At 36.9% G+C, this 25,332-nt stretch overlaps 1 protein-coding gene across 1 annotated transcript in view; it reads left to right on the forward strand.

Annotated features, from left to right (window-relative positions):
* FMN2 (formin 2) overlaps positions 1 to 25,332 on the forward strand; it is a 396,703-nt gene that overhangs the window by 269,522 nt on the left and 101,849 nt on the right. The window contains 1 exon segment of the mRNA XM_040451785.1: positions 21,941 to 22,033. Coding sequence (XP_040307719.1) covers positions 21,941 to 22,033 — 93 coding nt within the window.

Genomic DNA, 25,332 nt, shown 5'->3' on the forward strand with positions numbered 1-25,332 from the left:
GTATTTTCTCATTTGTCTATGAATTGTTGCAATTTGCTGCTCTAGCAATGGGAAGTTTCATGACCAAATGAATGACTATAAGAAGTGCTGGGTAAGATGAAGAGAATTTAAGGAGTTCTCTGAAAGAAGGGTTGGCAGCAGTTTCCTAATTTATTTGACCACAAAGTCCTTTTTTTCAGAGTATCTGGTAGTTTCTCTAGTCAGTGGAACACATTTTAAGAAATACAAAACTGATACCAAGTTAATAACAGACGCATGGCATTTTCCAATGAGGAGCTTACAGTGAAAGTGGAGAAAGAAACTGTAGTTGATGAACTAATGTTCATTTGTGTTCTAGTAAAATGAGATTAGTTGAAGAGCTATTTAACACGCTGTCAAACTGTGAGGTGTCCTTTGAATACTGACAAAAATCATAATTTAATCATTCCTTTAATGTTTTGCTTTTCCAAAATTTGAGTTTTCCCACTGGGGAAAAAAGATATTTTGTGACACGAGGAAGGAAATCTTAAGAGCTGAAATTTAAATTCATTTTCTGGGAAAGTTTTAGCATGAATGCAGCATTTCATATTAACAAGTCATAAAATAAAATTGCCTTGTGTTCCTTTCTGGAATGAAATGGGTATAAATAGATATGTACATTGATTTGACTAAATGGGTGTCAAATGGGAGACTATTGGATTATGTTATTTTTAATATTATTTAAAATAATGTCTACTTTGACAAATAGCCTATTAAAAATGATTCCTTCTAAGTGATCAAATTAGGTAATTCATTTAGAAAAATTCAAAAATTCAAATAGCCTGTTCTCTTTTTTCTTTTTTTTTTTTTTCCAAGAAGAAAGTTGTTTTTAGAAGGTTTAGAAACTGAGCTGATGTGTATACAGAACTTATCCAAATACTTTCCATATAATAAATATTGGCTGTTCACAAGGAAAAATAGAATAAATTATGTGATTAATTTGATAAAAAAGAAACTATAACCATTAAGTTACTCATCTTCTGCCTCTGTCACTTGTTTTATTTCTGCTTACAGACGCTTTCTATGTCTAAGGAAGACTGGGAAATAATATGTTTATGGCTCAGGCATTTTAAGAAAACAGCTGAATCTCATTTTAACGTTTTGTAAGAGCATCCACCATGCTTGGTGTCTATACCTGTTCCCGAGATTTCCACAGCTCCTCAGGGTACTCCTCTGGATTTCTGAGCTCAGTGACATGTAGTTTGTTGAGCAACCTGATCTGCTTTTGATCTCTTTTGGCTGTCAGCAGCTTTTCTTGATGCAGCCATGCCAAATGATGACTTCTGTTCCAGTGCCTTTCTTAGTTAGAAGTTGTAGCACTTGCCACATGACTTAAATCAACTCAACATGGACAAGTCATTGAGTAATTAAGTTACCGGAACTGGGCAAGAATTTTTCAGGCAAATTATTTCGGTATTCTCCCCCCCCCCACTTCAATACCAGACTTGAAAATGTTTAAAATTCATGAGCTGTATCTTCAAATTGAAGTCATATCTGTGTTCAGACATATACAGGAAAACCCAGTCTTTAAAATTATTTGTATTGATTTACATTTGTTTGTAACTGTTTTATTTACAATTGTAAATTTCTGATTTTTTTGTTTAAGGAAAGAATGATATTATAAACTCAACTCAAATGCAACCAATAGCTTTTTAAAAAATAACATTTTATTATGATTTTAAAATGAGTATCAGTGCAGCATAGGGACAACAGACAATATTGAAACATGCAGAAGGGAAAGTAAGTTTATCTGTGGTTCTACAGTCTAATGGTAAATAATGTTAATATTAGGCATTTTTAAAAAAAAATTTTTTTTTTCAACGTTTATTTATTTTTGGGACAGAGAGAGACAGAGCATGAACGGGGGAGGGGCAGAGAGAGAGGGAGACACAGAATCGGAAACAGGCTCCAGGCTCTGAGCTATCAGCCCAGAGCCCGACGCGGGGCTCGAACTCCCGGACCGCGAGATCGTGACCTGGCTGAAGTCGGACGCTTAACTGCGCCACCCAGGTGCCCCAATATTAGGCATATTTTTATCTGGTGTTATTGCATGCATATGCACAAATTATACCAGTGGAGCCATGACATATATAATTTTTGGCCACTGTTATTTACCCTGCTTTATATTTGGGTCATTTAATTAATTCCCATTTACATTTTCTTCTTCTGGTTTTCTATTGTTTTGACTAATTAATTTTTCAGTGTTCTCTCTCTGAATCTTCTAATACATTTTGGAAACCGTAGATAATATTTCTATTAATTTCTGTAAATTAATTATTGAACTTAAATGTTTAATATATTTTTTAAATTTATATATCTTTTTAGCATACTGTAAATTGTATTTATCTTTCCAAATAAGATGAGAGTTTTGGAACATTCTATCTAATAATTAAACTCCCATCTTTCTTCTAGTGTTATTTTTTGGACTTCTAGTCCCAATATTTTTCTTCTAAAAATTACTAATGTCTTATAATCCTTAATAATAATACTTATCAATATTAAATCAATCACTATGCTACCATTTTTAGTTCCATTTTCCCCCATCTCATTTGGGTCTTCTCTTACTGAGGGTTGGTGGGTCTGAAATTCTTAGTCCAAAAAATGACTGAAAAAAATCCTCCTCATTTTTGAATTCTTATTTTTTTGAATATTGAATCCTAGATTGACTTGTTTTTCGTCAGTATTTTGAAGATACTTTTTCTTCTGCTTTTGGGGTGACTTAGACTTCATTCATTCATTCATTATCTTGCTCTGTACTTAGTGAGAACTTTCAGCTTGAAAACTGTTGTTTTCTTTAATGTCTACAGAATTCTCAGCAATTATCTGTTCAGTGTTCATTACTTTTCTTCCCTTTACCTGAATCTCTTTTTAGATGTATATTAGAGCCACTTAGTCTAACTTTCTATATCTCCCAATTTCTCTTTCATATTTAAAAAATCTACCCCATGTTTTTTGCTATAGTCTTCATGCATTCCTCAACATTGTCTTCTAGTTCATGAAGTCTCTCTTCAACTCTGTCCAATGTGATGTTCGTAATATCAGTGCAACTAATAATGATATATTTGTTTCCAAGATTTCTAATATGATTTTTTATTACATCTATTTTTACCTTTAAAGTAATTCCATGTTCTTATTTTGGATATTAGCATTCCTTTATCTCTTTGATGCTTAAAAAATATATTGAAGACCTTTTTGGAATTTCTATAGTTTTTGTTTCATCCTTCATTTGTCAATAGTTTTAAGCTATTTTTCTACACATTAGTTTCATTTTGGTATTGGAATGTTGACTTAGAACAAATGTCAGAAAATTGCAGCCTGCGGGCTAATTGAGCCCTCTTTTTGTAAATAGAGTTCAGTTGGGACATAGCCATACACACCCAATTATGTACGTATTGTTTATGATTGCTTTTGTGTTACAAGTTGAGGATTTGACTGTAACCGTCTGTCAATCAATCTGTCTCTTGCTCTCTCCCTTCTCCTGACCCCCCAGATCCTGCATTCTCTCAGTTTTTTCAATTGCTTTGTCCTGACCTGTTTTTGGCTCCCTGGCCAGAACCAAAGCTTGCGTTAGCAGCCTGGGGCCCCTGCCCTTTGCCCACATGTACATGCATATAAGGCTTACATGCATATTAGGCTTATTGCAGGTTCAATATCAAGCTAGTTAATGACTTAGCCGAGGTCTTGCCTGGAAAGCTATGCCTGCCTATGCTTGCTTCCCCAGGCACACAGCTGCATGTGGACTGTAGTTGTTTTCATCCTCCTTTCATGATTTGGGGAACTCAGTCACAGCTCCGGGCTTTCAGTTGTGAGACTGGTTCCATTTCTGGCTGGGTGAATTCTCCCTTCACCAGTCTCTACATAAACCAAGATCTCTACCTTCTTCTCTGCAGGCACATTCCAGTGACCTCTCACTTCAGCACTGCTTATTAACTTGGGAGACTTTAATATTTCTGGCCCAAGGAGATATTAACATTTTTTACATCATAATGTGTTGTTTGGTGTTCTCTTTTTATGTTTTTATTTATTGCTATGTGTCTTCAGCAGAAGAAAGCCTCAGCCTCTGAATTCCTCATTATATTGACTAGACATCTGCATTCACTTTTATAACTTACATGTTTTTTCCCACTGAAAATTATAACATGAGCATTTTCCCATGCCGTTTAATACAATTCAAAAACCATTTCAGATGATTTCACAATAATCCTTCTTATGAGTGTGCCATAATTTAGTGAGTAATTTGATTCTTGTAAGAAATTAGACTTTTCCCAGTTTTCCCTACTCTTAAGAAATGTGTTGAACATCTTTATTCATAGTGCTTTTACTATGTCTCTGATTATTTCCTTAATATAGATTCTTAGATTCATAATTACTAGATCAAAAGCACTGAACTTACTTTTTTAGATTCTTGATGACTTATTAGATTTAGAGTGTAAGGAATCTTGGAGAAATTATAGTCGAATACTTTAATTTTCATTCAACAAATTTTCATTAAATTAATAGAAAGTACAAATAAAAAATAGACTCTTCCTTCATAGTTCATAGCCTAATAAGAGGGCCAATGATTATATGAATAACCACTATGAGGTATAATAAAGGTATTTTGGTGATATAAATAAAATACTACAGAAACACAGAAAAGGTCATGATTAAATATATTTGAAAAATTATATTTAAGTTGGACTTTGAAAGATCAGTAAAATTCCCTCCAGGAGAAAGAAAAATAAAATTTCAAGCATTGGAAAGAGCATGAACAAAGTCACCAGTCTTGTGACTATTTCAGTTTTGATTGTCTATTGATCTGTGAGGCCAGGAATTTTTTAATTTATACCAAGTTTATATCTGAGGGTAAAAAACATTCACACCTGAGTTGGCTCATTACAGAATTCATAAGTAGGGTCAAAACTGTGCATATATATGGTTTGAAAAAGCCCAAAGCCAGTAATTTTGATATGCCTTTCAAGGTAGTTTGCTGTGCCTACTCCATGCCAGTGTTTTATATGCATTGACTCAATTTAATCTATGTGATGTTGATATTATCATTAATCCTCTCGTTAGTGTTTAGGTAACTACAAGTTATAGATATTAAATACCCTGCAAATGAGGGCTGGATTTCAACCTGAGGAGCCCAATCCAGAGCTCATCCTCTTAACATCAACACTCATATTGCCCCTTGTTTAGGTTTACGGAATGGAACCCTTCAGGGAAGATTTGACATTGACCGTCTTTAGTTCTTACAACATACCTGACATGATCTGGACTTAGTGAGTGAGTGAACCAATAAAGTAAAGAAATGGATGGTGAAATCTGCTGAAACTAGAGCATAAGGTGCTCAGGGGTGTGTAATTGGAGGATGTCTAGGCATACTTGGGAAGGGTTTTAAGGATTGGCTGAGAAGTTTGGATTTGATTGTGCAATCATTGCTTAGACATGGGAATGCTTTTAGGCAAGAAAGCAACACTCTCAGACATGCATTTCTGAAAGCCAATTCTGAGGATTTTGTGAATGATGGTTTAGAGGGGAGACTAGAAGCAGGAGACCTAGCTAGTTATAGATGTTGAGTGCATAAGCTAAGTTCCTTATGGCTGCAATGAAGAGTAGGATAGGTTATAGGAGTTTTACAAGGTTTTGGAACAGGAATCTGTAATTGCACTGACATATACAAGACAAAGAAGAAAGAGGTACAAGAGGGCTTTAAATTTCTAGCTTGTACACCTGGATGGATGCAAACCTATTACAGAAGGAAACACAGGAGCAGTGTTCCATAGGGATGGAAAGTAGTCTATGACTTATTTTATACATATTAAGGTCCTTCAGAACTTGAAGAAGTTCTGTCAAGAATGAAGTAAAAAAAAATATGCAAGCAGCATGAGAAGCCCACAGTCTGTTGTAATTTGGCTAAGATCAGAGTTCCAAGCTGAGTCAGCATCAGACACCCAATTTCACACATTCCTTTCAGCATGCTTTCCACTGCCCACCTAGATTTTGGTCCAGTATACCTCCCCACATACAGGGTGTTCTATAACCAATTTCTTATTACATCTAGAATTGTTATCCGTACTAAAAATCAAGAGCACTTAGTGTTAGAATGATACAATTAAAAAATACCTATACTAAGGTATAATTTAGTTAGAAATAGGTGAGAACCTGAATCTTTCAGATTATAGTGTGCTTTAGCATGGCATATTGAAGAGTGGGAGGGATACTAATAGAATCACACATTAGTTGTTGAGCTCTATTTTCTTTTTATAAGGCATTTCTGTATGTCCTTGTTTTTCTGTTGCATCATGTGTACCTGTCTCATGTAATACAAATCTTTTACAAGTGATCTATCAAATTTTCATTTTCCTTATTCTTCTCTGAAATTGTGGAGCTGTATTTTTACTGCATGTAATTTTCCTTGTTGGAATTTAGTATGTATCAGACATGTCTATAAAGTACTAAGCCTGGTCTGTTTAAGTCAACATAGTTTATTCAAATATGTGTTCGCCTCAGAGGCAGCTGAACTCAGAATTGGCATTTATTGAGCACCTTTTATTGAAGATATTTTGCTCAATTCCTAGAAGGAAAAGATGAAAAATAAATTGATCATTACACTTCAAGAATGTATCATGTAGGTAATTACAGACAGGTAATTACACCATAGTATAGTAATGATGTTAACAGAAAGAGTGGAAGGTGAGCCTGAAGCCGACTAGTTGGCTAAGGAAGACTTGAGTTAGGAATTGCTGTTAGAATGGAGTCATGACTTATGAATACTTTATAGGTGAAAAACTTATGGAGGGAAATTTGGACAGGCAGATCACCAAGTTCCATGGCATGAGAGGAGTATGTTCTTGGAATTGTGAATAATCCGACATGACTCAATTAGAGGCTGAGTGCAGGGAAGTAGAAAGTGATAAAACCATAGAGATATGTAGCAACTAGATCACAAAAGCCAGCATATGCATGCTGGACAGGAAGACTAGAAATGGATAAGGAGTGTGTGTGGACCTAGAATAGGTGGGAAGGAGAATGAAGGGGGCAGAGGAGGATTTCAGGCAGAGGAAAGGTCCAAAATCCCCTGTATTCTTGGAACACAGTGAGTATGACATAAGAGAGAAACTTTTCTTATCATGTAGAGTGTACAAGTTGATATGCTTTATAGCTTTACATTTTATCCTAAACATAGTATCCGGCCCCTTGAAGATTCTGTGTACAGAAGTGGAGTGACATGACTTATGTTGCGGAAATATTGCTCTAGCAGGCATAGAACTGGGGAGACCAGCTATGAAGGAAGTCAAATAAAAGATGGTAGTGGTTTTGACCAAGGATGATACCGAGACGATCGAAAGAAACTAACAAATCTTTCTAATTTTTAGGGGCAGTAAGAGTGATGTAAAGCAATTGTACCACTTTATAATCTCCTTCCTGTCAACGCTATGCAGGTTGTCATATGTTTTGCTGTTTGAGATGTTTGCATTTATTCACAAAAGACTTGAAAGAAATGTTTTAATTTCTGATATTTTTTTCCAAAGCTAGTAAGGTTCAAATGTCGTTTTCTCTCTTCTCATACCCCCTTTCTTCCTCCATACTAATATGCACATGCACTTAATTCAAGTAAACCTTGTTCAAGATTCTTAGACTTTTCCTGCTGGAAATCTCTTGAATCTATCTCCATTACTTTCAGTGGTAATTTTGCTAGTGGAAGGGAGAGTTAATGAGAAGAAAATCAAGTTGTCAGTCATTCAAGTCTAAGATTTGATGCCATTTATTCATGTTAGAAAAAACTAATAAAGTTGTACTTTCTCACTTAAACTAATCACTTATTTTTCTGACAAGACTGCCTTGAGAAGGCCACGGCTAATTGAAGGTGATTAGTTCTCTGACATTTTGAGTTAAGATACATTTAATTTCATAAATCATTCATGATTGTGTTACAAAGTCTACTTTACAAAAATGTTTTTCTTTTCTTTTTCTTTTTTTGAATTAATCTTTGCTAGATTAATTCAAAGATGTAAGATGCCCTTTTGCACAGGGACACAGTATAAGCAAATTATCACAGGAAAGCATAGTCTTCCCATATGTAGTATGTGGTCACTATAGGCTTAAAGTCATTTACAACAATCTCGATGCAAATGTTTCATTCTCTGCGACTGAGGTTCTGCAGTTATTTCTTTCTTCATTTAAAATTGGCAAACTCTGGGGCGCCTGGCTGGCTCAGTTGGTTGGGCGGCCGACTTCGGCTCAGGTCACGATCTCGCGGTCCGTGAGTTCGAGCCCCGCGTCGGGCTCTGGGCTGATGGCTCAGAGCCTGGAGCCTGCTTCAGATTCTGTGTCTCCCTCTCTCTCTGCCCCTCCCCCGTTCATGCTCTGTCTCTCTCTGTCTCAAAAATAAATAAACGTTAAAAAAAAATTAAAATTGGCAAACTCCTATTCCTTCTTCTGTACTCAGCTAAAGTTGATTTCTCTTCAGGAAGCTGTCTGAATGACTTGCCCAGTAGGAGAACATCGGTAAAGCTACCTTGGTAGCTATCTAAATGGAGATTTGCAGAGATGCATCACAGCAAGTTAAATGTGAACATGTGAGAGTCAAAAACCATCTCAGGATACAGATTAGTAGTATACTTTTCAAAAATATAGTGGGGTGCCTGTGTGGTTCAGTCGGTTAAATGTCCGACTTCATCTCAGGTCATGATCTCCTGGCTCATGAGTTTGAGCCCCGCATCAGGCTCTGTGCTGACAGCTCAGAGCCTGGAGCCTGCTTTGAATTCTGTGTCTCCTCCTCTCTCTGCTCCTCCCCTGCTCATGCTCACTCCCTCTCTCAAAATATATAAACATTTAAAAAAATCTTTAAAAATTTTAGGAAGAGAACGTGAAATATTGGCAAAGATGTGGATTAGTGAGAACTCCTTTACACTGATGATAGCAATATAAATTGCTGTGCTTTATTTTGAAACCTTGAAGGTAGTGTTGTCTCTCGGCCCAAGGACATGATGTAGGGAGCACATAGGACGTCCCTGTGTGACGAAAGTATTCGTCAAGTTCTGTTTCTAAGTTGGAAGCTGGGTATATGTTATGTACATGCTTTATATGCTTCTCTGTAGTATGACATCTTTAATAATTTTATTCAAGAGGAAATAAAAATAGGGAACCACCCAGGAATCTGTTCAAATGAGAGTTGAAATTTAACCATCTGGGCCACATGAATTTAAAATGTGTGATTACTCAGACTTTTGTATTCTTTCCGAAGAAATTATATAGCTTAGCAAATTCAAGAGTAAAAGCAATTAAAGAACAGGTGAAATTTAATGAAAAGGACAAGCTATGTTTTAAATGACTTTAAACATATGTTTGTTTATGAATTGTACTAATATAAAATCCTTTATAATACATTGTGCTAATGTAAAACCTTTTTTGGGGAAATATTAATCGGGAAAACTGGCATATCTTCTGGTGAACCATTCAACCAGACTGTCCATACAAGCAATTAATAGAAATTAAATTAAGTACTAGTGCCAAACAGCTGCTGAGTACTTAGGAAAAGATAATCCATTCATTTTGATTTACTGCTTCTAGTGAAGTCAGAAAAGCAGAAATCACACTTATTATTTTAATAGAATTAGCATAGAGAATTAGGTTAACACATTTTGGAGGACAGAAAAACCAAAAAGGGAATGCTCAGGTAAATATTGGAAGCAGCTATCATCCCTAGGGCTAGGGGAGCCCAGTGAAGAGTTTGGGGGTTATCACAGAACCTAGAAATGCCAGGAGAGCTTTCTGCAGGGCTGTAGAGTCCTCTGTGGAGAGGGTGTGGCCTGAGAAAAGAGTACCTGAGCAACTTGAATGGAGGCCCTGTAGAAGTGGGATTGACGCGGAGGAGGAATCCCGCAGAGCTGGATGGAAGAAGGCAGGGAGGAAGACCCCTCGGAGCTGAAATTAGGGAGCTCGGTGGTTCCTGCAGAGCCCGAGCTGAGGAGTTTGGGGAGAGGGGGATCCGCGCAGTTGGGATTGGGGAGATGAGACGTGAGGGTCCACACAGCTAAGACTGGGGAGCTTGGAGGAGGGAGTCCTGCCTGGCTGCACTGGTACTTCTATAGGATACAAAGGTGCTGGATTGGGGCCTGTGAAATAAGTCAGGAGCTGGAACCACCTACCGAGGTGGGGGGAGGAGAAGGGTCTGCCGATGGGGCTCAAGGAAGCAGCACACTTCCATCAGCTGCTCTCCTCGCCTCCTCCAGCCCCTCTTGAGGAAACCAGTCAGGAAGCCCGCTGGCAAAGGAAAAAGGTAGTTCGCGGAGTCCCACCGTTCCAGACCTCAGTATACATGTGCAGTTTGGGGGCTAAGGGACAATAACTTAGTAACAGACATCCCGTTGACTGATTTTATTATCCAACTTTAATTTATTTATTTACGTTATTCGAAGGGGCTCCTACATGTTTCTCTTATGGCTCTCAAAGCTAAAAATAACTAGAAGAGATTTACAGTTTTTGGAGGACCTTAAGCCACACTGTTCCCTTCTCTTCTCCAGCTAACAATCCTTTATGCTATCTTCCCACTTTGCAAAGCATTGGCTGCTTTGTAGACACTCTCACGGGTGATTATATTCATTTCAAAAACTGAGAGAAGAAAGAATTAGAACAGAGGATGGATGGGCGATTCCGACTGACAGCTTGTGCCATCGGTGCCTGTTCGAGGAGCACACTTCAGTTAATAATACCCCACGTCTTGCTTGGTTATGATAATAGTTGACTTGTCAACTCAGTTATCCCTACGATTTGTGGGTCATTCTCGACACACCTCTGCCACCTGTTTGTGCTACATATGTATGCTCTTTGATTCTGTGTCACAAAGTGTGACTTTGTACATGCGTCTTTTGAAACTCATGGCCCCTGATAAGCCCTATAATTTATTAAGAACATCCGAAATTCTGGTACGGTGTTCTGACTTGGAACTTCACAGAAGTTTCTAATTAATTTTCTAATTAATAAAAGTAAAAACAGGATAATAAGTTAAATAAAAATTGCAATACTACTGTAGGTGCTGTGCACCTCACATACGTTAACCCTTGCACTAAACTGCCTCATGTGATGGCTTCCATTTCCATGTTGCAGATGAGAAAACTAAGGTTAGCAAGATTCAGGAACTTGTCTGAGGTCTCTCAGGTAATGGGTAGTAAAAGAACAGTTAGAATCTACTCCTACTTCTGAAGCCTGAGTTCATGTTCTTGTGTGTTGCTTGTCTGTTTTATAAAAATACTTTCAATTTCTCCATTTACATTACTAGAACATTAAAGGATATCTGGAGACACTGGCTTTCAATCCATAAGTTTGGTAAGAGTCCTAAGTGTAATTTTCCAGAAAATTTCTCTCTTAATCACCGGGAAATGTTAGAGATGATCAAAACTGTATTGATAAATTGTTTTGAGTTCCTAAAATAGTTTAAAACACTTAAGATGGAATTAGTGCTCTCTCTCCATCTCTCTCTCTTCGTTTTTAACGTTTATTTTTTTGGGGACAGAGAGAGACAGAGCATGAACGGGGGAAGGGCAGAGAGAGAGGGAGACACAGAATCGGAAACAGGCTCCAGGCTCCGAGCCATCAGCCCAGAGTCTGACGCGGGGCTCGAACTCACGGACCGCGAGATCGTGACCTGGCTGAAGTCGGACGCTTAACCCACTGCGCCACCCAGGCGCCCCAGTCTCTCTCTTTGTTTTTAGATATGGTTAGTAGACTTTAACATTTCCCCAAACTTAAAACCTATAAATTCCCTAATAAGTCATTGATTTCATTCCATTTCTTTCTAATACTTACTGTTCCTTTGAATGAGAGACTAGCTTCTGCATCCTTAAGTATTTTAATAACTCACTCTACATTTCGAATACTTCATAATTTTCTCAGGGTTTCTTCTGACTGGTCTCCTCTCCCACTGCTTATATATCTCTCTTCTTTTTTTATGGTTATTTACATACCTCTTCTTCCTTTCATTCTGTGAATTTAGGAAACTCAAACTGACAAAACACCGGAGCCCCAACACTTTACTTTGCTTTAAATATCTTATGCTAATTCTATGTTCATAGGCCTAAGCTAGAAAACATTTCTGCTTGGAGATGGTCTGTCTTGAATTTTGGCTTCTTAAGCACTAGAAAAAATTGCTTATATCTTGAAAACGGACACACCTGTTAAGAGTTTTACTCCTTGGAGACAGTATGCTTTATCTTTATTTTTAAAATTATACACTACTTCTGTACTACAATGGAGCCCACTAGGACGACACCATTCCTGTGGCAAAAAACTACGCTAATGGCATCTGTTTCAGTTGATGGATGTTCCTCATTGTAGCTTGACTGCAGGGGACATTTACTAAACTCCTTTATGTCAGTGAACATCTGCCATATCAGTTACCCACTCCAGTTCCAGAATCAGCTCACATCAGAATTGGAAAATTTTGGCAACCATAGTGACAGAACTACTCCTGAGCCTCTCAAGGAGACTGAGATTTCTAGGCCAGTCATAGATGCCTGAAATTATACCTCAAGTCATCTAATAATCGGGGGGGGGGGGGCAGCCAGTATGAAGCTGGGCACCTGGCCAGTAATGTCAAGATCATGTATAAGCTTCTATGATAGTCACTTATACCCTCAACAGACATTGTCACCTAGTTCTATGGTTTTACTGCATCCTTAGAAAATGTCAGAGGCTTCGCTTAGAATAAGTTCACATATGCAGTATATTAGAATACATTGTCTAATACACTCAGTTTTATGTAAGTCACTTTTATACTCAAGACACAACGTTTTATTTGTAGTATTCAATGTTAAAGAATTCATTTGAAAAATTCCAAAATATTTGAGCAACTTGCTAATTCTTGACAACATTATGGTTAAAGATGTACATGTTTGAAGATTTCTGGAACCATGTGTCAAATATTATAAGCAGGTTAGTTTGTGGTAAGGGTGCTTTTATTATTTTATTGTAAGTTGCTGCATCTGTCATCTTAAATATGGTTTAAAACTATGAATTAATAACCTTTTACAACCATCTTAGGAAAGTTGCATATTTTTACTTATTTGGAAGAGTAGAGCTTGTAAGTCATCTTTAAAAATCTGCCTGGTAACCATTACCAGCGTGTTGCTGTCACCCTGAAGTGCCAGTCAAACCATCAGCTAAAGAGACACTTGTGTCTGCAGCTGTAGAGCCTTCAGACTCTTAAACTAAAGCCAGATGTATAAGAAAACCAAGTTTTACACTATCTGTGAAGCATACTTGACTGTTCTTAACATTCTAAACAAGAAATTGTATTGGAGCCCCCTAGCCCCAGGTCCTTTGGTTAGAAGTCTTAAAAGTCCACGTTAGGTAAACTGGGATGTGTTACTCTTTGTTGTTGTTTGTTTATAAGTTTTATTTGATATCAATCAAACTTGCAGACAAGTCACACGCTAGTATGTGGAATTCCTGTATATTCTTTCCTTAGACCATCAGTTGTTTATTTCTTGTCCCATTTGCTTTATCATTCCCTCCCTCCTGTCCCCCACATATAGACGTGTATATATGCATGCTTGTATATACATATGTGGGTGTGCATGGTTTTATTTTTCTGGACCATACACCAGCAAGTAATGCTCCTCTACCTGTCAATATTTTAGTGTATATAACCCAAGAACCTGGGCGTCCTTTTATGTATACACAGTATAATTGTGAAATTCAGGAAGTTTAACATTGATAAATACTGTTGTGATAATAATCTACAGACCATATTCAGAAGTATTTTCTATAGCTATTTTGCCCAATCCCTACTTCACAAATTTCCTTTAATTTTAATGTCTCCCTAGGCTTCTTTTTTTTTCTAATTAAAAAAAATTAAACATTTTTATTTATTTTTGAAAGACAGAGCATGAGTGGGAGAGGGGCAGAGAGAGAGGGAGACACAGAATCTGAAGCAGGCTCCAGGCTCTGAGCTGACAGCACGGAGCCTGATGTGTGGCTCGAACTCACCAGCTGTGAGACCATGACCTGAGCCAAAGTCAGATGCCTAACACACTGAGCCACTCAGGTGCCCCTACTTAGACTTCTTTAATTTAGTGCAGTTCCTTTGTCTTTCTTGACCTTACCATATTTAAAGATTGCTTATTTTGTAGATGTCTCCTCCATTGGCTTTGTCTGCAGAAGTGATATGTGCCATTTCTGCAGGCCCATGATGTTAGCTTATCTCATTACTGCTAATGATGATGGGTCACTTTGGCCATTCCTGTCATTGTGTTTAGGTGGCATCTACCGGTTCCTCCTATGAAGTTATTTGAGTTTTTTTCTTCCTTTTTGGTTTTCACGTTGTTTGTTTGTTTGTTTTAATTTTTTTTTTAACATTTATTTATTTTTGGGACAGAGAGAGACAGAGCATGAACGGGGGAGGGGCAGAGAGAGGGAGACACAGAATCCGAAACAGGCTCCAGGCTCTGAGCCGTCAGCCCAGAGCCCGACGCGGGGCTCGAACTCACGGACCGCGAGATCGTGACCTGAGCTGCAGTCGGACGCTTAACCGACTGAGCCACCCAGGCGCCCCACGTTGTTTGTTTTTTAATAATTACTAAATTATTCGTGAGGTGACTCTTTGAGAGTATGTAAATATCTTCTCAGCAGACTTTCATCCATGAATGCTAGTGTCTGTTAGGGTTTCTGGCCTCATTATTTCAATATTTATGAGTTAAAGCTTGCCATTCTTGTGTATACATATTTTTCAGCCAAATTTTGGTATATCTTTAATTCCATTTTAAGTAAACTTGCTCTTTAACATTTTATGAGAGATTTATCAGTATGAACTGAGGAGAGGTTATAGGAGAACTTGGTATGCTTGTTCCTGTAGAGTCTCAGTGTTATCTTCAGAATTCCTGAACATTTCTATAATTAGCTTCATTTTTCTGTGACAAGTTCTGAGCAAGTAGTAATGTTCATTCTCAGAAATCAAAAATTGTCCCTATGAAATATGATATGATTTGGAAAAGAGAATAGCTAGAAATAGTCAAGTTTATTTTTCTTTAGTAGAAAGCAGTCTTCAGTAATGTCATTATGACATTATGTCATCATTTATCATTAATATATTCCAAAAGAAGTTTGATTTTAAAAGGTTATGCTTGATTTATGATTGGATTTATTTATGGAGCTTTATTGTTGAATATTAAAATTCTATAAGACATTTCCTTTGGTGAGTTTGCTGGTGGTTCAGGAATTCAGAAGAGGCACAGTGATCTGGTAATAAACAGATCATTCTTCACTACATAGATACCTTTTCACTTTTTTTCTCATACTATAAGTAACGCATGATCTGTTTTAATGGAAGAAGTGTATGAAGGTCTTGTGTATTTAATCATTAAAGGAAAAACTCTGGAAAATGTATTTTTATTTTATTTATTTTATTTTATTTTTTTACAAGGGAAGCCATTTTACTTTATTTTATTATTTTAAAATTTATTACTTTATTTTGACACGTTTAATATTTATTGTACTTTTTTAAATATGAAATTTATTGTCAAATTGGTTTCCATACAACACCCAGTGCTCATCCCAACAGGTGCCCTCCTCAATTTCAACATCCTTTAACAAATGTTTTTTACTATTTGGATTTAACTGTAATGCAGATTTTCCAGGAACTCTATTGTGTTTTTAATAATGTTTTTAAATGACTCTTCAAGTCTGTAAGATTATAGCACTTTTTTTTTAAGTTTACATAGTCACATACCAATTTTGAAGATGATAAGCCAGGATATATTATGTTATATATTATATATATATTACATATGTTATACCATGATGCCGTACAGTTAAAAGAATGAGATCCAGTCTTATAAAGATATTTCCTTATTCTTTGTCACACTGAACATATTCATATGTTATTGAATATATTAGATGTACATAAGATACCTATAAACTCTAGAACTTGACATTTTATTTTTATAGTTATCCAAAAGTCTCTTCCTTCTTAATATGAATAAGTAAAGTACCAACCACCCACAAATAATTGTATAGGTTGTGTATCACAATAAAGAACTTTGGAACTTTGGATTTGGGTTTTTGTACACTTTGCATAAGACTTGTGGTGTTACAAATGAGCCACCGGTGGAGGCTTAATATCCAGGTTAAGGAAAGTCATGATTATCAACATAGTTAAAAGTGCTTTTTTCACCAAGTTTTTAGTGCTTCCTCAGTATTTCAGACACTAGGCACACAGAGTTGAATAAGATAGTCCTTGACTTCAGTGAATTTAAAATAAAAGTAAATCAGAGACAAAGATGTATAACCAAATAAATGCAATGAAATAATATCATTAATAGCTATGGTTTTTGAAAGCGTCTCAACAGCTCAGTGCTTAGCACTCAAGTTCAATATCTTCATCATCCCGATTTCTAGTTGAGGCAGTTGAGGCTCAGATAATTTAAGGAGCCAGGTGAAGATCAAATAGCTACTAGGAGAACTACACTTGAATCCAGATCTCTTATCCAAAGTTTTGCTTTTATCTTCTATCATTCACACATATATAGAGAAAGGAGATACAAAGTTCAGGGGAGATGATCCTCTTCTCTTGGGGTGATAGTTGAAATTTGGGATGGATAAGGAGAGGTTCAACAATTGGTTCTGAGAGTTAAGAGTATATGTGGAGATATTTGAAGAGATATGACGCTTTAAAAATTACAAAAAAGTTCATTGTTCCAGGAGGGTCTGATTCATTTATCCATTCATTCCTCAGAGAATTGTTGGATGTGTATTGCCTTCTAGGGAATGTTAATGAGTAAATGCAGGATGGTAGAAGATGAGGTTCCTCCTCTGTCCTCAAAGACAGTGGAGATTTTCTGTTACTCACTAAAGACAGACTATCTATGATGGACTTCTTTTAACTGATTTTTTAACTATATAAGTAATTATGTGAATATATCTGGAGTATTTTAAAGCAAGCTCCAGATATATCATTCCACAGGGAGTATACTGTACAGAGAGATTTCTGCGCAATATCTGGCTGAAAATTCTAATAATTAGAATAAATCTGCAGGGAAAAAGCTGCCTGGTAGGGAAATGAATGGATATCACTGGAAACACTGAGATACTTGACAAGCATTTATCATGGCTGTCTGGAAGGAGGACTGGAAATGAGATAGGGTTGCCTGTAAACGACCCTATGGAGCTTCTAGATCTAAAATTCTACTTAGTTCTTACTGTGTACAAGAAAATCTATAGGTGAAGGGGAAAGAGAAGAAATAGAAAAATAGGGTTTGCTTACATTTATATTCATAATATTAAGTTCATATGAATGTGCCAAGGGCACTTACAAAATTAAGTGGAAATTAAAATATAACTTTAACCTTCTTTTTTAAATATATTTTAAGTATTTTATGTATTTCTTATCTGTTGTATATTCTGTTGTTTTAAAGTTACTAAGTAAAAATGAAGACCTAGAGAAATTTTGGCATATTTTAGAAGGTTTTGCTATGGTCAGTCTTTGATTTAACTCTGCTTTCCTAACTAGGGAAATTGTCACCCGATCCATCAGATTAACTTCTGTGAGTTCCTAGTGTTGGGGTATTTGTATAATTCCCTGGACCTCTACACATAGTATAGTATCATGAAGAAAAAGACAGTTATTGCTTTCATCTTCTAGTAAAAAAAAATGGCAAATGAAACAATTGTGACATTAATAGTAAAAATATTAATCTTTCTTGCCTCAGACTTTGAACTTTTGAAAATCAGACCAAGTGTAAGACTGGATCCTTTTCTCATTTTGGCCTAATCTATTAGACCCTAGGCTATCAGTATTATATTTTTCTTGTTGGAATTGAAAAACAATTAGTTAAAGACTATATAGTATAGTGGAAGTCAAGCCATCTGAGGACAGGGGTGTTTGTCCTGGCATTTTCCTGTCAGTCAATGTCTGTGTCATGTGTGAGTAGGTTGATTAGCAATTGCAGATTGATGAAGACCATTCAGAACATCTCTTCGTGTCATTTTGCCAGAAATAATTCACTGCCTGATAGGAAAGGCTGATAAATTTCTACTTCATACCTTTGAAATAATGCAACTTGTTACTTTTAGAGAATACTTGAAATTAGGACATTATGTCTTTATTATGCATGTAGAGACACACAAAATTTCTGGCTTCATGGGGCTGTCATGAGTGATACATTCCAAAGGAAGCTGACTGCATATGTCTTCTCCTTAGACTCATCCCCTTTACTACATTTCTGACAGGTAGCCCACTATTTTCTGAAGAGTAAAGAGTGCCAGTGATGAAGTGCTCATCACCTCAGACAGCTGGTTACTTCACTGAGATTTCCCTAAACATTAGCCAACCTTTTACTTGGAACCAGAATCTCTCTCTCCCCTTCCCTCAACTTCTGCTGGTTTAGCTTCCTTCTTCCTTCATATATAGAAGTTTATACCCTTTTTTTCCTGAGACCATACTTTAAAAGCAGCTATGATAATTTTCTTAGGTTTCTCCAAGCTAAGGCTCACTCAGTGAATGAGTGAACTAGAATTTAAACCCTGTCTCCCATCTGCTAGATTCCAACATCTGGACTACCATTTCTGCAACAGGAGCTATTTATCCAGCCATTAACCCATCCAACTATGATTTGTTGCTTGTATCAGGCACTAGGAATACAAATGAGAATTAGATTTCCTATCTTTAAGATTTCCTATCTTTAGACCACTTAGCTTGGTCTGGTGGAGCACAAGAGATGTGACTACAAATAACATGAATATGGAATGGTAGCTGATATTGAGCCCTACCTTCTCAACATATGAACTGTGAAAATTTGGACAGTCTCTTTGTATTTCATTTCTCTGACATAAAGCAAGCGTATCACTCTTCTGTTTGAAAGGGCTTCTTGAGGATTGAATGGGAGAACAAATGTAAAGTGTGGCACATAAAAAGTATTCAGTAAGTAACAGCTTCAATTCTGTCTGCACGAGGTGCTGTGGGGTCACAGAGGATAGACACCCAGTTCTTCCCGGAGGTGGGACAGTGCGTGGAGGAGAGCAGGGGAACTGAGGAAAGTGGAAAGAGGAAATACTTTTCAGGGGCAGCTACATCAAGGTTAAGTCATGAAGTAATATTGGGAATAGGTGAGATGAATGAGATAAGAGGATAAAGGGGGTAAAGGAGAAAAGCATTCTAACTAGAGTAACCAACTTGAGCAAGGGTATGGAGATGAGAATTTGCACTGAGTCTGCAAAAGATATCAGGAGTAGAGGTGGATTAGGAGAAAGCTGGGCAAGTTGCTCTACTTCATATTGTAGGGTGTTAAATCATTCCTTTACTCAAGATGTAATTATGAAGTTAGAGGTCATTGAACAGTTTCAGGTAATTGGTCAGGTTTCTTCTGGATGATTTATTTTATTTTATTTTTTTGTTTATTGCGGAAGTATAGTTGATATGCAATGTTATATTAGTTTCCAGTGAATAGCATAGTGATTTAACAATTCTATACATTACTCAGTGCTCACCACAGAAATGTTATCTGTGTTATCACCACAGAAATACCAACTGTCACCACACAATGTTATGACAATATTAGTGACTATATTTCCAATGCTGTTCACTATATCCCTTTGCCTTACTTATTTTATGACTGGAAGATTGTACCTCTTAATCCCCTTCACCTATCGCCCCACCCACCTTTCCTCTGGTAACCATCTGTTTGTTCTCTGTATTTAAGAGTCTTTTTGTTGTTGTTCATTTTTTTTTAAATTCCATGTGTAAGTAAAATCATATGGTATTTGTCTTCGTATTCTTTCACTTAGCATAATACCATCTAGGCCAACCCATGTTTTCACAAATGGCAAGATTTCATTCTTTTGATGGCTGAGTCATATTCCACTGCCTCTTCTTTATCCATTCTTCTTAAGCTATGAGAAGGAGCATGGATCTGTAAAAGATTGGTGGTGGGAAGCCCAGTTAAGAGGCTTTCTAGTAGCTCAGTGAAGAATGATGAAGGCTTTTGTACCAGCATAAAGCAGGAATGGAGAGGATAGGCAGACATAAGAAGTATCTAGGAGGTAAACAAATAGAATGTGGAGACAAGGAGAGTGAGTCAAGGATAACTCTCCTGCTTTGGTATGAGTTATTTAGGTCAGATGGTGGTACCACCAACAGGAGAATAACATAAGGGAGGTAGCAAGTCTAGAGAAGGCTGTGATGAGTTCTATTTGAAAATACTGATATGTGTGGAAGCTTAATGTACAAATCTGAAGGTACAAGATACTGGGCTAGAGATGTAGATTGGACAGGCACGAGCTTACAAGAGTCTGCTCCCACAGAGAGTGAGGAGTCCCGGGGAAGGTGGGCAGAGAGAACCCGGCGTATGTCTAACTGGTCTTAAATTCTACTAGATATAATTGTCTTTTACGCTTGAGGGGGAGAAATGGGGCTAACAATATAGCCCCCCTGTATTCTGCTTAGATAAACTAATAACCTGGAGGGGAAAGGAAACAATGTTTTAATAAGAGAAAAATACTTTAAAGAGTGAAATTTCAAAGTCTCCCTGAGAAATTTATTGGCAATCTTACCTTAAGAATTGTAGTGAGAAGTATGTTTTCCTGATTCAGATATGTGTATGTCCTAAGTTTTGTCTTTCAAATATGTGCTTTTTGATTTTGAATTTATTCTATCACCAAAATGGCAGGGATTTCTTCAGAAAATGTCTTAGAAGTAATTCTTAATTAACCCTTGTGGGATCTGTAGCCTGCTAAGGCATTTATGATGGCATGGGCATACAAAGAAAAGAAACTCTTGAGTCAGATCAGGATTTCATTTATGGACCTGCTGCTTATTACCTGTGGGCCTTTCAACAAATAAGTGCCATCTTTGAGCCTAACTTTCCTCAGCTACAAAATGGGGTAAATTCCACTTCTATTAATTTATTTTTTTTTTAATTTTTTTTCAACGTTTATTTATTTTTTGGGACAGAGAGAGACAGAGCATGAACGGGGGAGGGGCAGAGAGAGAGGGAGACACAGAATCGGAAACAGGCTCCAGGCTCCGAGCCATCAGCCCAGAGCCCGACGCGGGGCTCGAACTCACGGACCGCAAGATCGTGACCTGGGCTGAAGTCGGACGCTCAACCGACTGCGCCACCCAGGCGCCCCCACTTTTATTAATTTATTCTAGAGATTAAATTAAATGGTAGGTAATAAGTATCTGCCACGTAATAGATGCTCTTTAATTATTGATTTCCATGCTAACATGAGCACCAAAATTGCTGTCATTTTTCAGAAATATGGATTTCAGTTTGGGAGAAACTTGTATTAGAAGTCAGTTGATAATATTGAGCATGGTGGCAAATACTGACATACTGCTTTATGGTCTGCCAGACACTATTTGAACCCTTTATATCTGTTAACTGATTTGGTCCCCATGACAGCCCTGAGAGAGAGAAGCCAGTGCTATCACCATTCTACAAACGAGATTGAGGCTTGGAGCTTAAAGGAGCTTCCTACGTTTGCACCGTTTGGCAGTGACCAAACTTGGATTCTTAAGAACCTCTTTGTACAACAACCCAAAGTGAAGCTGAGATCATAGGCTTCTTATGTCAGTATTTGGATGTTTCCAAAATATGTGTAGAACATATATCAATGAGTGGGGTTATCAGAGGTTTTTAACATCAGCTAATATGTTTTAAAAGTTGATGGAGCACCTGGGTGGATCACTTGGTTAAGAGTCTGACTCTCGATTTCAGCTCAGGTCATGGTTTCTTGGTTGTGAGGTCGAGCCCCGTGTCAGACTCTGTCCTGGGTATGGGACCTGCTTAAGATTTTCTCCCTTTACTACTTGTGCTCTCTCTCAGTCTCTCTCTCTCAAAAAAAAAAAAAAAAAAAAAAATATATATATATATATATATATATATATATATTACTGTTCCATCAACACTGTGACATTCTAAACAATGTCTCTCTCTAATTTCAGCCTGTGAAGTTGAGGCGGGGAAAGTATACCAGGTATCCTCAAAAGAGCACATTCAGCCTTTCAAAGAAAACATGGAACAATTTATTATTCAAGGTAAATTCTAAAGACACATGTTGCATTTCCCTCCTTTTTCAGCAGAAAGGTAGGTAGATGGCATTTAAAAAAAAATATGCATTGGTTTAAAGGGGATTATTTTGACATCACAGAAAAACAAATTATGTTTAATCATGAGTCACACAGCTCTGACAGATTAGTAATTTGGTAAACATACTATTATGGATAATGCTCATTATTTTTGTTTTTTAATGACAGTAAATATCCGATGTTAAAATAGTAACTATTGGGGCGCCTGGGTGGCGCAGTCGGTTGGGCATCCGACTTCAACCAGGTCACGATCTCGCGGTCCGTGAGTTTGAGCCCCGCGTCAGGCTCTGGGCTGATGGCTCAGAGTCTGGAGCCTGTTTCCGATTCTGTGTCTCCCTCTCTCTCTGCCCCTCCCCCGTTCATGCTCTGTCTCTCTCTGTCCCAAAAATAAATAAACGTTGAAAAAAAAATTTTTAATAAAAAAATAAAATAAAATAGTAACTATTTATCAAGATAATAAAATTTTATGCCCTTTGTGATAGAAAATGAGATATTCTTCTAAGTTTTAACTATGCTTGTGACTTCAGCTCAACTTTGAATTTATTTAGTTTTTGAAAATACTGAAAAAAACCCAAAGTATATTGATGTTTTCCAGATCTTCAAAACATTATATTCTACTTTTATAGGATATATAAATACCTCTAGATATTTAACACCTTTTTCCCAGAAAGCTTAAAATATAATAAATATTATCTTTTGACTCTTCCTGTGACATAAACAAGGACAGAAAATTTCAGAAGATATTAAAGAAACAAAAAAAAATTAAGAAAAAACTATTTAAAAAGTCTTACCATTTTAAATTATTGGAATTTACAATTATAGCAAAGCATTTGCTACTCAAAACATTTCTGCTTTGGAATGTGAAGATCAGATTTGTGTCATGCCATGCTCTGGGAAAGTTCTTACTGTCAGGAATTCTCCTAGAGGCTGACATGGCTTGAGACTGAGGCTAAGTACCACTCTGAAGACTGGCTCCATCCTCTGTTTATTAGGCTATAGTTTTTGTAGGTTGTTCAAGTGTCATTAATGATGATTTACAATGAATGAGTCACATTGGAATTGGATTAAATGTTAAACACAGCTTTTATTTTTTAGATGGGAAAGTACTATTTAATCACTCAAGATCATCATGAAGATTGAAACAGAACTTTGGTCAGATTCATAAATCAAAGTGATTGTCATTTCTAAATTCTCAGGTCCTCATGTCTTAGGGTGGAACATCTCAATAATTCCTAAATAGTCCTTGGGACAAAATCAGAGTCCTGTAGTTACATATTAGAGGACGCTGTAAGCTCAGTACTTTCTTAATGATGAATAAAAATGAGTCTTCTTTTCTTCATTAGGCGGGGTATTTAGATCAAGAACATGTCATTTGGGAGAAATATAAGGGTAAAGGATGAGGTATTCTTTTTGCTTATATGAAGAAATGAGTCCTGAATTCATTAACTCAGTAAAGAAAGAATGAGTCTTTCTTCATGGCCCTTCTTCCATCTCTGGTCCTGTTCAAATGCTGTATGATTACATGTCATTGAAAAAATTTTTGAGTACCTCCATCCACCTAGACATTTAATAGCAATGAATAAGAAAATGTATATGTCTTAGTAGATCTTACATTATACATTATCCAGAAGACAGTTAATGACAATAGCAAATTCTTTGGAACATCTTATGTAGATCAAATATGTCAAAACGTGGGAGAAAAAAGTTCAGCTTTAAACATGAGTGCCTAAGAGACTCCAAAAAACTGAGAACAAACAGGGTTTATGGGGGGTGGGAGGGAGGGGTGGGTGGGTGATGGGTATTGAGGGCACCTGTTGGGATGACCACTAGGTGTTTTATGGAAACCAATTTGACAATAAATTTCATAATAAAAAATAAAAATAAAAAGAGTAAACATGAGTGCCTATTAGCCTATATTCAATGACATATAATGAAAACAATGGATTCAAAATGTTTCCCTTAAGATAATTTTTTTAGAATGTAGCTATTTTTTTTGTCCCATATTCCCTCTTGTTATCATGACAAAATTCTGTAATTAAGCTTATACACTGAAAAATGCATTGCACCTTGGTATAAAAATATATGCCAAACATTTGCTTATAATTAGGCTGTCCTCAATAATAAAATAGTTTTCTTACATTTACCTCTGTGCTCATATTAAGTTACATAGGTATTTTAATCTTTTTATATATCCTATCAAAGTCTTTTTTTAAAATCCTGTCAAGGTCTTTTTATTTAAAAAAAATTTTTTTTAATGTTTATTTATTTTTGAGACAGAGAGAGACAGAGCATGAACGGGGGAGGGTCAGAGAGAGAGGGAGACACAGAATTTGAAGCAGGCTCCAGGCTCTGAGCTGTCAGCACAGAGCCCGACGCGGGGCTCGAACTCACAGACCGTGAGATCATGACCTGAGCCGAAGTCGGATGCCCAACCGACTGAGACACCCAGGCGCCCCTGTCAAGGTCTTTTTAAATGTGCCACATTTCAAAGCCTAAAATCTCTCTCCCAACAGTTCAAGAGACTATGCCCAATACTGGTCAAACATTTTTATTGCATTAGCTCCCACAATGTAATAGAAACATCTCTTATCCTCATAATTCAGCTATTGTGTGGTCTATTGAACACACACTAACAGTCTTTGGATTTTAACTAGCCCTATGTTCCACTGATTCACCCTCTTTGTTACTCCCTATCTTCCTAATTTTTCTCAAGCCAATATTTTATGGACTCTGCTTAAACACCTCTTCTTTGGGAATGTCCTCACCCCTGCTTTAAAAGAGGCAGATTTAAAGAATTGAGTCCTGCCTCTGCAAGGCATTCATTGTTTGTAATGGTGCCAGCCAAGTACCATATTTTGGAGAGTTGACGCTCTCAATTAATAATGTTAACACTAATTAAATAATGTTCTCAAATAATGTTCTGAACTCCACCCAACATTATATTGTTTGTAATACTTACTGCTTTCTGCAGTTGTATTATTTATTTGTCCCTCAACAAAGTAAGCTCCATTAAGAGAGCAGTCTTATTTGGCTTCTTGCTATTCCTATATCTAGAACAGTCCCTACCTGTTGTATGCACTGTCTTGCTCACCTGACAAAACCCAACAACCCTCATCAAGCCCATCTCTTTTCAGTCTCTATATTTGCACTAGAGTAGCTCAACTTTTTTTTTTTTTGAGGGTGGGAGGGTACTTACAACAGCACCAACTGGTATCATCTAAAATCATGACCACAGACCTGCTGTTGGA

The sequence above is a fragment of the Herpailurus yagouaroundi genome, unplaced genomic scaffold (genome assembly GCF_014898765.1).
Source record: "Herpailurus yagouaroundi ecotype Mexico unplaced genomic scaffold, PumYag 205, whole genome shotgun sequence".
Classification (NCBI taxonomy): domain Eukaryota; kingdom Metazoa; phylum Chordata; class Mammalia; order Carnivora; family Felidae; genus Herpailurus; species Herpailurus yagouaroundi.